This window comes from Megascapheus bottae, chromosome 5 (assembly GCF_031878675.1).
Source record: "Megascapheus bottae isolate mThoBot1 chromosome 5, mThoBot2.hap1, whole genome shotgun sequence".
Taxonomy (NCBI): domain Eukaryota; kingdom Metazoa; phylum Chordata; class Mammalia; order Rodentia; family Geomyidae; genus Megascapheus; species Megascapheus bottae.
Window position 1 is genome coordinate 48,195,555 of NC_143513.1, and position 13,349 is coordinate 48,208,903.

The 13,349-nt window shown below is 34.9% G+C and overlaps 1 protein-coding gene across 10 annotated transcripts in view; it reads left to right on the forward strand.

Annotated features, from left to right (window-relative positions):
* Cdk14 (cyclin dependent kinase 14) overlaps positions 1–13,349 on the forward strand; it is a 468,058-nt gene that overhangs the window by 267,434 nt on the left and 187,275 nt on the right. For all 10 annotated transcript variants that reach the window (XR_016535529.1, XR_016535528.1, XR_016535530.1 and 7 more), the window contains one exon: positions 1,084–1,204. Coding sequence is in view for 5 of the 10 variants with exons in the window: in XM_090333066.1 (XP_090189192.1) it covers positions 1,084–1,204 (121 nt within the window). In the remaining 5 variants the exon portion in view is untranslated. The remainder of the gene's footprint in view (positions 1–1,083; positions 1,205–13,349) is intronic.

The window sequence follows — 13,349 nt, forward strand, 5'->3', positions numbered from 1 at the left end:
GACCACCTTACCAACTTCAGAAAATGATGATCTTGCCAGGTGCAGGGGCTTATCCCTGTAATCCTAGCTACTTAGGAGGCTGAGGTCTGAGGATCAAGTTTCAAAACCAGCCCAGGCACTGGAGACTCTTATCTCCAGTTAACCTCTAGAAAATGGGAAGTGGGGCTTGGCTCAAGGGTGGGGTGGTAGCCTTCAGCTGAAGAGCTCAAGGACAGTGCCCTGGCTGAGTTCAAGCCTTATGAACCAGCCAAAAAAAAAAAAAACGTAATCTTATGTTTCAGAAGTAAGCCCCTGGAAATATTTACAAATTTTCCGCCAATCTGTTCAAGTGTTTATAGGTCATTAGGTCAAATTACAGATACCTTTTCTGGTTTTTTTGTGATGGTTTTCTCCATGTTAAGGCTTATTAGACCAAGACATTTTAATTTGTCATCTTCTATCTCATCTTCAGAATTTACCAGATTTGCCAAGACATTTTAATTTGTCATCTTCTATCTCATCTTTAAAATTTACCAGATTTGACTATTCTTTTATAATTGGTTGGTTTTCAAATAAGATCATAAATACTAAATTTCTAGTGTTAGATAAAAAATAGAAAGCACAGAGTTTATGGGTAATGCCTTTAGAAAAGTGTTGCAGATTCACACCACATGTTAGAAAAATTGATGACACTGAGAAGTCTTAAAATTGAAAAATGGTTTTAACTTTCCAAATCTATATTTTCTCAAAAGTGTTTGACCAAGGTTCTCTTTCTGATAAGACTTACACACTTATGCGATTAGAACTAGAGATCTAATTTCTAACAGTTTATGATATATTTGTTTACCTTGCTGACAGATTATTAGAGTCATGACAGCAGTACTTTATTTGCAAACATAAGCAAGTCAGTGGCTAGTAGCTTATATCTAAGACTTAGAGACCACACTATGTTCCCTTCAAACCTTGGTGTGAACCTTGACATTGAGTTCATGATTCCGATTCTATAGTGGGAAGATGGACCTTTTAAAACAGCCAACATTCAAATATAGAATCCTTGTTCTGTTCTTGCCCTTTTAACTTTTGTATGTTTCATCTAATCCTCAGGTCTTGCAAGAGCAAAATCCGTCCCTAGTCACACATACTCCAATGAAGTGGTTACCTTGTGGTACAGACCTCCAGATGTCCTACTCGGCTCCACAGAGTATTCTACCTGCCTCGACATGTGGTAAGGAGTGAATGCTTTATACAAACCAATCTATGTGCAGTGCTTGGTCTGGGTCAAGTCAAGACAAACAACCTAACAGTTTAGATGAAGATTGATGGTGCAAGAATTGTGCCTGCGGGTGGCAGTTCCACTGAATTTTTACATGATTGGGAATGTTCTCTAATCAGTCTGCCTGCAGATGGTGTCTGGTAATGGCTCTTGATGGACAAGGGCAGAAACACTTTTCTGTCAGTACTGTGATTTCCTCTCTTCCCCCCACCCCGTCTTAATTTGTAGCTTTTTAAAATATAACAAGGAAGTATGTACCTACAAATAACAATAGAGTTGAAAGACATAAAAGATATGCTTAAAGTCATAGCAAAGCTCCAAAAATATTTAACATTTGGTGGTAAATATTAGGCAATAAATTGGCTAATAATATTCCCCTGAAAACTGTTGATATTCACAACTCAAAATGGAATAAAATATCTACTTTGAGTTTCAGTTTCAGGCAACAATTCATCAGAGATTAGAAATGCATTTTATGTGGCTCATTGACTAGTAAGAATAGTTTATTATTATTAATCATAGACTACTCTGAGTTCTCAACTAAGTGTGGCTTAGATATAATTATATAAAGAATTTTTTTTTTTTAGCACTCAGGACAAGCTCACTCCTGGTTATCAAGCATGTGTTATCTTGATTAAAAAGAAAGTTCCTTTTGTGGACTTGTGATTGCATCCAATGTAAAACCATTCACATAGTAGATGGCTATTTTCTCACAGAAATTATCATACTTTAATAATTATGTTTCTGTCTTACAGAATTGCTACAAAGTTTTGTAGTGTTTATGATCTCAGTAAAACTTGAACATGTATTATTTATCATACTGTTGTATACTTTATTCACTGTTCTGGCACAGGGACCTTGGCTTTTGGTAAATTAGGCAATGCTAAGGTCTAGCTTCTTCCCTGTTCTGTTGGATTAAAAAAATATACCAAGAAGACAACCAAGTTCCTAGCGGTGTAAGGCACACAAGAGACTTCTTCAATTTAGGTTTCAGCAGTCCTTAAGATATGAGAATGGAAGATCTATAAAGCCACTGAAAATATATGTAACACTTGATGTATATATGACTAGTTTTGTGAAGTATAGGTATATAGCTTTAAGTTATAAAAGCAGTCAGGTCCTAACACTGTCATTGTAAATGTTGGAATTGCTCAGACTAAAGATGACTTTATATCAATGAATGGCTAACCTAATCCATTTTTCTGTATCATACTTCCTTGCTTTTTAAATTTTATTTTCTTATTTAAAGTTTATTATCAGTGCAATATAGAGGGGTTACAATTACATTCATGAGATAGTGAGTACATTACTTCTTTAACATTGTTACCTCTTCCCATCTTCTTTTCCTATTTTTCCCTCATCCCCTCCCAAGTTGTAAGGTTGATTTCCAATATATTGTCTTGTGAATATTGATATTACACTGGTTCATCCTTTGTTCTTTGTCTCATCATCTTGTTTTTTCCCCTTCCCTTCCCTGATGCAAATAAACAAATGAATATACAATACAGCAGGTACCACAGTCAGATACAGCAGCAACAGAGGATAAACATGATTGAAAAAAAGAAAAAAGGAAAAAGAGAAAGAGAAAAAAAATAAGGAATTAAGTTCAAGTTCACATAGTATATTAAGAACAACACTTCCTTGCTTTTTGTAAAAGTTGGTTTTTTTCAGTCAAAAATTTTCCCCAAGGATAAGTATGTCCTTAAGCAAAACAGATACTTAGATCATTATTCATAGTGGAGGAAAATGTTAGAAATAAAGGCTAGTGAATCCATTTGGGTATCAGTTAGTAGGTCTCTCATTTCCTTCCTACTTTCTTCCCTTTGTTGAGAGTTGGCTTTACAAAAAAATGATTACTTAATATTTTGAGTTATAAAGAAGTGTTTTTCTCTTTTTGAATGTGGAAATTCTAGGTTGTCTCAATGAGTTCAGTTAAAGACTTTGTCTAATAAAACATATCTTAGGAACATTTGTGGCCTAAAGCCTGTTTTACCTTAGGTTCTTGGCAGTTCAGTTAGGATTATACCCTCATAATCATCAGAAATGTTTTTAATACAGTAGTGAATAATTTTTTTAAACATACAAGTGATTCTGAAATATAAAAAACTACATGTATCCAGCCTGCTCATATGTTTGTTTATAATGTGTAGCATTTGTTTTCCAGTCTGTCTCCTTCCCGTCCTTTAGTCATAGAAAGGGGTGTGTGTGTGTGTGTGTGTGTATGTGTGTGTGCTTTTTTTTTCTGTCCTTGGGCTTTGTCAAGGCTAGTGCTTTACCACTTGAGCCACAGTACCACTTCAGGCTTTTTCTTGGTATGTGGTACTAAGGAATCAAACCCAGGGCTTCAATCATGCTTGGTAGCACTCTACCGCTAGACCACGCTCTGGGCCCCTGTGCATTTTCTTAAGAAAGAGAACTTGTACTCTTTCTGTCAATTTGCTTTGAATAGAAGCATAATGGAAGCATACAAAGACTATTAGTTAAAAGGAAGGAAAGAAAACTGGTAGAAAATAGTAGACCCCAAATACCCCTTTGTCCATATCCAATAATATTCATTACCAAAAGCATATAGCAAATGTGTTAGACTTGAACAGCTTCCCATACTTATTTTTCACTCCACTTTCAAGCCCTTAAATCTGAGTTATGTCTGTGCTATGCCTTTCATTCTGAATGTGATTACATTCTCAGATATTTTCTAAAAGCCATTTTGTTGTTTTGCTATAAGTCTGGTAAAATAAGTGTTTTTGCAGTTAGAGAGAAGTTCACGGGGCACTGATGTTTTTTGCATAATCAATGACATCCATTCTGGATATTTACACACCTAGAAATGGGATTATAATTGAGTCATGCCTCAGCTGTACCAAAGAGAAGTACAAATATTAACTAATGGACAAAAGCAGGGAGGCAGGTGGCAGTGGTTTCTGCTATTTTTACAGTTCATTTACCATTCTGGGACAGGAGAGTAGTAACTAAAAATTAGCCATCCCTATACAGCAGTACATTTTCCAGATTTCTGTTTAACTAGTCATAGGGAGTAAAGATATTAATAAAGACGCATGAGCATTAACATTGTCAGTAAATGATGCAAGTCAGAGCAGGCCTTGTGCAGAGACACTGTGGGATTGCAACTTATCAAGAAAGAGTTTTTGATACCTTTGTTTGGTGAAGACCTACACAGTGTACCTCTGAAAGTCAAGAGCACCAAAAGCTATTGCTTAGCTTATAAACCATAAAGCCTTACTAGATTCTGAAAACATGAATATACCTCTTCTTTTTCCCATAGAGTTATGCTCCAGCTTGAGATCATTGCTGTAAACTTTTAATTTATAGATTCTCAGAAATGTGTTTTGCTATATTTGTTTTCTAAAGCAGAACCCTGTTTGGATTATTTTAAGGGTTTTAATACCAGGTAACTCGATTATTTATAGGCCACGAATGACTCTCTTCAAGATTACCATCTCTTAGTGGGGGTGGGAGGTTATCAGCTACATTTTTCGACAACACAGTATGCAAAGAATGATAGCATGTCAGTCTCTTCCTTTCATCATCTTTAAAAAAGCTAATTAACATATTAACTATGCTTGTCAAAACGTGAGGCAAATCATTTATAAATAAGCTTGTCAAATGTAATGAGATTGCATATTAAATCACCCGCTTCTCTATTACATCTCTGATTTAAGATTAAAATTAATTTATTTAACATTGTAGCAGCTGGGTGGTTAAGAAAAATTTCCATACAAGTCTGATATATAGGGAAAAGTCTGCATTGAAATTGATTTTGCATATATCAGAAAGAAATTGCCTGTTTATTAAGTATTATAAAACCAGTTAGCATTGCTTTCTATTAAATAAGCCTAATCACCATACATATTGGCAATATACAAAATTCTGCCATCATCTTTAATGATCTCTCTTGAGAAAAGGAAATCTAAGTAATAAAATAAAATATCTAGGCCTCAGATTTATTCACCATGGTCTTAAGAATCATGAGTAAATCTTGCTACAACTTCTACCCTGAGAGTTATTTGTTCTATATGAGACCCTATGATTGAATTGGAAACTTTAGTTACAATAGTATAAAAATAGATACTTTATTGAACATAAACTGTATTCTAGATTCTGCATTTTAATTGCTTACCTATTGTATCATAATGCATTGAACAACTATAAAACCCACAGAGGCTTGTCGTATAGTCAAGTATAGTTAAATGCAGCTAATGTTCAGACTCAAAGCCAAACCACCAAAAACACTTTCCCTTTACAACAGCGATATCAACTTAAGATAATTTATTATAAACTGGTCTTAGTTTACTACTACAGTAACTATGAAATACAAATGCAGTAAATTTCTATTTATTTATTTTTTTGTCATTGGGCTTGAACTCTGGGCCTGGGCGCTGGTCCTGAGCTCTTCAGTTCAAGCCTACAACCCTACTGCTTGAGCCACAGACCCACTTGGCATTTTCTAGAGGTTAATTGGAGATAAGAATCTCATGATCTTACTGGAACTCATAGGCACAGGCAGAAGATTCCTAGACAGAATCCCAGGGTCACAACAGATTGAACTAAAATTCGATAAATTGGACTACCTAAAAGTAAAAAGTTTCTGCATAGATAAAAGCATAGCGACAAAGGTAGAGAGACATACAACCAAATGGGAAAAGATATTTACCAATAATACATATGACAAATGCTTAATATCCAGTATCTACAGGGAACTCAAGAAACTAATCCTCCCCAAACCCAGTAAATCATTCACTAAATGGGCAAGGGAACTAAAGAGAGACTTATCTAAAGAAGCGATTAAAATGGCCGAAAAGCATATGAGAAAATGTTCATCATCCATGGTCATAAAGGAAATGCAAATAAAAAGAACCCTAAGATACCACCTTACCCCAATAAGAATGGCCAAGATTCTGAACTCAGACAATGACAGATGCTGGCTGGGTTGTGGAGAAAAAGCAACCCTACTGCACTGCTGAAGGGATGGATTGTAAGCTAGTTCAGCCACAATTGACCTTACCTACGATCCTACCATACCATTTCTGAGCATCTACCCTGAACATCATAACCCAAGATATGATAAGGACACCTGCTCAGCTATGTTTATCTCTGCACTATTCACAATAGCCAGGCGATGGAAACAACCCAGATGCCCTACTGCAGATGAATGGATACAGAAAATGTAGTATATATATATATATATATATATATATATATATATATACATACACAATGGAATTCTACATAGCCAACAGACAAGATAAAACAATGGCATTTGCAGGGAAGTGGATGAATCTAGAGCGAAACATGTTGAGTGAGACAAGTCAAGATCAAAGGAGAAAAGGGTGCATGGTATCCTTAATCTGTGGGTATTAGATCCAAATAGTACAAGAGCAAGGACTCAAAAGTTGTATACCCAATGCTATGGATAGTATTGAAAATATAAACACAACTACATAGTCATAAAAACTTATGACTCTATAGACATAATGTTTTATTACATAGATTAATATGTATCTATGACATACAAACCCTCAGCCTAATTTTGATTATGTTCTAAAATCTAAGTGCCAGTGATTGTATATATAGATTCCCTTCTTGAATACTTGTTTGTTAAACACATCATTTGAAATATGATGTGAAAATCAATGTTAAATTCTTTAATAAAAAAAAGAATTTCATGGTCTTTAGTGCCCAGGCTGGCATTGAACCATGGTCCTCAGATCTCAGCCTCCTATGTAGCTAGGATAACAGGCATGAGCCACTGCACCTGGCTTAAATTTTCTGTTTGTTGTTTTTGTGTTTGTTTTGTTTTTACACGGTATATTCTTTGTTATATTAGGTCCTTTCCATAGTCCAAATATATTGGATGGTTTTCACACTTACTCAATGGACTTTTGACTGTCTTTCTCCCCTGACAGCATGTTTTATTAGATTGTACCATATAGTACTTGAGTTCTTGAGATAAACAAAAATATGAATCACTGAACTGATATATTTTCATGGTACCACTACCTTTGCTGGCACATATATTTCCAAATGTAAGTCATCCTTTACCACTACTGTCAAAATGAATGATCCCAATGTGAGGAGGGGGTAGGGAAGGGAAATGGGGACAAAAACATGAGAAGGGGTAGCAATGATTGTTAAGACATATACCTTCTAGGTGTCAATGTTTGTGAAGTAATGCACCTTCTATCTGGTTAATATAATGTAACACTTCTATTAATTACAATAAAAATATATGAAAAAGAAAAGAAAAAAGAAATATACCTTCTATCTGGTGAATATAATGTAATCCTTCTATTAATTACAATAAAATTTTTGTTTTATTGTAATTAATAGAAGGATTACATTATATTCACCAGATAGAAGGTACATTACTTCACATACATTAATACCCTTTCTCATGTCTTGGTCCCCATTTCCCTCTCCATACCCCCACCCCTCATCTTGTTTTCCTCCCTTCCCTATCTGACTTCAAATAACCAAATACACATATATACAATATATCAGATAACCAGGTGAAATACTGTAACAATATGATATAATCAAGGACAGCAAAAGAGATGAGAGATAATATAATACATTTAGGACAACAATCACTCACTATATGGCTTTTGTTTCTATATCCTGGAGGTCCTTTCATTTAGCATCATTCTATATGGCCTATGTATCTTGGTTTTGTTCTATTGTAAATCTCTGCTAGGACAGCCCAAGGTTTCTACTGATTATGACAAATGAGGGAAACCACTGAGCCTATGTTCTTTGAGTCTAGCTTACTTCACTTAATATGATTTTTTCTGTCTTTCCATTTCCTTACAAATGGGGCGATGTGAATGACCCCATTTTACAAAGAATATTAATAACAATGGGAATTTGGGTTTCTGAGCTCTAGAAAGTCATCTGTCTGTCAACATTGTTTGCACACATGTAATCAATCAATACATGACCAAGGAAGGCATTAATCAGTCATTGTCCAATGTAGTAACTCACTTGAGATTGCTCAGATAATGCCCGAAGGAAATGATTTGTCGTGCAATGCTACAAAGAAACCCAGGACAAAGGGCTTCCAAGAATGTAAGGCTGAGTTTCCAATGACAAACATGGTTTCTAAGCCCACTCCTGCTACTGAAGTCTCTTAAATCGAAGGTTGAAATAGAGGTTAGCATCACACCTTGACACCATTAAGAGTGACTAATAATTTTATGAGGCTAATACACATAAGAAAATGGTGTAAGTACATGTATGAAGGTTGTATTTCCTGTAAGAAAGACTGTCTATGCAACAAAAGCAATAATTTGTTAAATATCTTGGATCAGAAGAGATTTGAGGATGGGGGTGTTTAATTTACACCTATGGGTTATTGAATACAAAGTTGAAAAATTTGCACAATAACTTTTTCTTTTTTCTTTTTTTTGCCAGTCTTGGGCTAGATTACCTTTTTCTATGAATTATCTCTGTAAATCTTGTTTTATAACATAGTATTAGTACATTTTAGAGTAGTTACCAAGGTGCCGAATTTAGTGATACCTTTGGAAGGATCAATTGAAGCAGTTTATTTTCTCTATCATACATGCAGTATACTACATCTCATTCTTATGTGTGCATTTACGAGAGAATGGATGTGTATTTTCAGTCAATACGTTTGGGTTATAGCTAATGATAAATTGCATCATATATATAATGTGGCTTTGTATAATGTCTTCCTTACTAAATAAAATTTCTCTTATTTTTTAAAATGAATATTGGCAAATTGTCCGACTACCTACAAAGTGGTTTTGGATACTATCTTAATAGCCAAACACAATGACTAACTGTCATGACATTATTGTAGCTTTTTGTACACTCATCTGTCTTGTTGATTAGTGAGAATAACAAGATAACGTATGAAGTATTAAAGAAATTTTAAAATCCAAATAATACCGACAGTAGTATTCTTCTTGGCTCTTGGTATGTCATTTTACCAAGGCAAATATATTGTTTTCTATTAGAGGATAACATCCATGGCTACAATGGAATACATAAGAGAAAAGGAAGATGAATGATTTGGTTTGAGGTAGACTAACATAATAAGGTGTTAGGGTAGATGAAGACTTACCTTTCCTTTATCAAACCTGTCCCATTCCATTTTTACTTCATCCTCTCAGTGTAAAATCTGCATCACATTTTTAAACATGAATTTTACTTATAGTAAGCCAAGTTTTGCTCATGATTATGCATCATTTATTTTATACCTTTGGCTTTCCTTAATCTTAATAAGCTATAACATTGTTAGTGTGTTGTCTTCATTGCTACTATTAATTATTTCTGGTTGTCAAATGTCTGTCCGGTAGCTATGCAAACATGTTTTCACATACTTATCAAAAACTCCACCCATCTCATTTGATTTTTAATTGTTTCTTTTTAAATATATACATCTTTATGGAATACCATGTAATAGGTCAGTACAGTTATGTGATCTATATTACTCATGTTAGGGCAGTATACATTTTGATCTCTCATCATTCCTATGTGTTGATAATTTTGTACATGTTATTTTGAAACACATCATACTTTGTTTTATACAATACTTATCCTACTATAATCAATGTTAATAAATTCTTTAAAAAAATAGAACAAGGAACAAGATTTACAGGCATGAGCCCCTAGTACCTGGCATTATTATATATTTTTTGCCAGTCCTGGGGCTTTAACTCAGTGCCTCGGCACTGTCCTTGGACACTTTTTACTCAAGGCTAGTGTGCTGCCACTTGAGCCAAGAGGTTCATAGTCTGTAGCCAACCCAGGCAGGAAAGTCTGGGAGAGTCTTATCTCCAAGTAATAACCCACAAAGCCAGAAGTAGAGCTGTGGCTAAAAGTGTTAGAACACTAAGCTTTGAGCTAAATAACAGCTCAGGTACAGTGCCGAGGCTCTAGTTTTGAGTCCCAGGAGCCACACTAAACAAGCAGGACACTGAACACCAAGGCTCCAAGGCCTACCCGCTTAGATTATGCATGCCTTGCCCATGATGAAGGTTCTGGCCTTTATCCAGAAGTAGATTTTAGGAACTCCCAAGGAGTTAAAGTCAGAGACCCTTCTCAGTTTGTCTATGTGTAGCATTCTCATAGATTGGTGAAACATTGCCTGGCTTTCGCACAACACAAAACGTGCTTTTTGGCTTAGATTTACCTACCTGTCAGTGAATATTTAAGAGACCTATGCCTCACAGTATAAAATCAGGCCGACAATACTGATTATCATAAAAGTTAAGATAGTGGCTATTCCCAGTGAAGAAAAATAGATTCATTTGCTATGTAAGAAACTGTCACAAATTTACTGACTCAAAACAATACAGGTATATTTTCTGATGGTTCTACAAGAGTAAAAATTTAGTTGTCAGGACTGAGTTTCTTTTGACAGATTCAGGAAAGAATCAGTAGCTGTTAGTCCTGGGATAATGGCATATCAATTTAGTTTTTGATTCCGTGATTGTGTCTTTCTTTCTGACTTTGATTTCTCTCATTCCTCTCATATAAGGGTCTTTGTAATTATATTGTGCCTACTGTGTTATGCAAGAATAACCCTCCATCCCTGATGTCTTTAAACAATTACACCTGTATTGTAACATTTGCCACTTTTACTGTTTAAGATGACATAGCCACTGGTTTGGGGTATGCCAATGAAAATATTTTTTTATTTTTATTTCTTGATCACTTGTAGGACTTGAACTGAGGGCCTCAACACTGTCCATGAGCTCTTTTGTTCAAGGGTAGGGTTCAACTATTTTGATCCACAGCTCCACTTCACTTCCAGGTTTTAAGTGGTTAATTAGAGATAACACTCTTACAGGGACTTTTCTGCTCAGGCTGAATTTGAGCATGATCCTCAGAGCTCAATTTCATGACCAGCTAAGATTACAGGCATAAGCCACTGGCGCTTACCAATTTTGAACATTATGCCATCATTTTTCTATCATTATCTAAAGGGCAAAAGACTTATAATATTGTTTGACTTGATAAACTGTATGACAGGAGACAAGTGTTTAAAATATATTTACTTTTTAATATACTCATATCACTCTATGTGATGTGTTCAATAGAACTGGAATCTGCAGCATATATATATATATATATATACACACACGTGTGTGTATGTGTGTGTGTGTGTGTGCGCGTGCACGCACGTGTGTGTGTTCTAGATTTAGTTTGTGGTTTTGGTAGATTTAGCCTAAGAGAATCCTTTGTCTATTAATTTATAGCAGTGTGAAAAAAGACAGAATTTATTTGATGTTTTCCTTTCCAACATATCCACCTGATTTTGCTTTGTTTGTAGACAAATTTCTTTGGGAATTCAGGACATATATGGGGTCTGTTTGTAAGTCAGCCTTTTACGATTGACAAGTATTTTCTAAAGGTCATTTAGAACATATCATTAAAATGATAATATAACATTTTTTTTGCTCCATACAGGTTGATCCTGTATCTTAGCTAGGGTAAATAATCCTGTAATGAACATGCTAATGCTGGTAGTTTCCATCAGGAAAAAATGGCATTGTCCCACTCATAAGGAAATGGAAAGACTTCGAAAAATTATATTAAGTAAGCTAGACCTAAAGCAGTAAAGGTTGCATGATTTCCCTCATTTGAAAAAAAAAATAGAACAAGGAATATCTGTTTGGTGGCCCATATGCAATTTTTTGTTTAGTCTTCCCTGCTTTCCCTTTCCATTTCCAGTGAATACTTGTCAATTTCCTTCGTCTACCATCTAATTTTCTTGACATCTCCCTCCTTCAACTTTTTCCATGATACTATGTTCTCTCAGAATTTTGATTTCTTACCTTAGAATACTTAAATATCTGTCATGCTAGAATTTCAATTGCTCCCTACTCCACCTTCTTGGAGTTTCCTTCCAATTCTTTTTCCTGTTTTCTGTGCTGTTCCATTTCCTGCATCACAGATGATAAGAAGCTATTTTATCTGTCAGCTTCCAGTTCAGGAGGAAAAAAAAAAGAAGAAATAGATTGGATATTCGTCTCTAATTTTTCCTTACTTTATGACTGATTACTTACTGAAAAAGGTTGGCTTTACTCCCTGTTCATAAAACTCCTCTGGCATTACTCTAGGTGCCATTGGACTCTAAAAACATGCAATACTGTTTTGCTGGGGAGCACAGAACCTTTCAGTTGTCTGTCTTTCTTCTTTCCCTAGCTTCTGGGAATTTCAGTGTGGTCTTATTTGCATTTGACCTCTTACTAGTCACTTCTGGAAATGGATTCATTCTTCACCTAGAACCTTGCTGATTGCAAGTTTCTATATTCTGCATTTCATGTCTTTTTCCATAGGTTTCTAAAGAAGAAATTCATTTGGGCAGTTTCCTGTAATTTTTCTTGGGGGGCAGATTGGTCATGTGGCTTGAACTTGGCCTGGGCATTGTCCCTGAGTTCAGTTCAAGGCTAGCGCTCTACCACTTGAGCCTCAGTACCACTTCTGTTTTTCTGGTAGTTAATTGGAGTTAAAAGTCTCATGGACTTTAGTGCCTGGACACTAAAGGAGGATTCGCAGAGCAGTCATTGCCTCCTCATTTACCTTATCTAAGATATGAGTGTCACGTATGTTATTGACGAATGTTTGCCCATTTCAATATTCCTATGTCCCAGCAAGGATTTTCTCTCACTTTGATGACTGCATCTTAATATACCAACTAAGCATATTTTATGGTGAAATTCAATATTATCCTTGTAGGAGAATAATTTATATGATTATTTTACTTGTAAATTTTCTTCATGTTTATTGAAATATGGTTTCTAAGGAAAGAAAATTTCAAATATGTCATTTCCTTTGAACTTTAAGATAATTACCTATGGACAAATTTTCTCATTAATTCACTACATTTACAGAGAAAAACCTTGAAATATGACTTTCTTATTCTGCATAAGCTTTTATATAAACAAAAATTAAAGGTGTGCAAAACTTAATAATTTGGTTTGTCTTCTGCTGGGTTTAAGCTTATTCTTTGCATGTTTTCTCATCCTTCAGTGTTGAAAAATACAAATATAGGATGTTCAATGAAATATTTTGCATTATATATAAATATATACATACATGCATATAT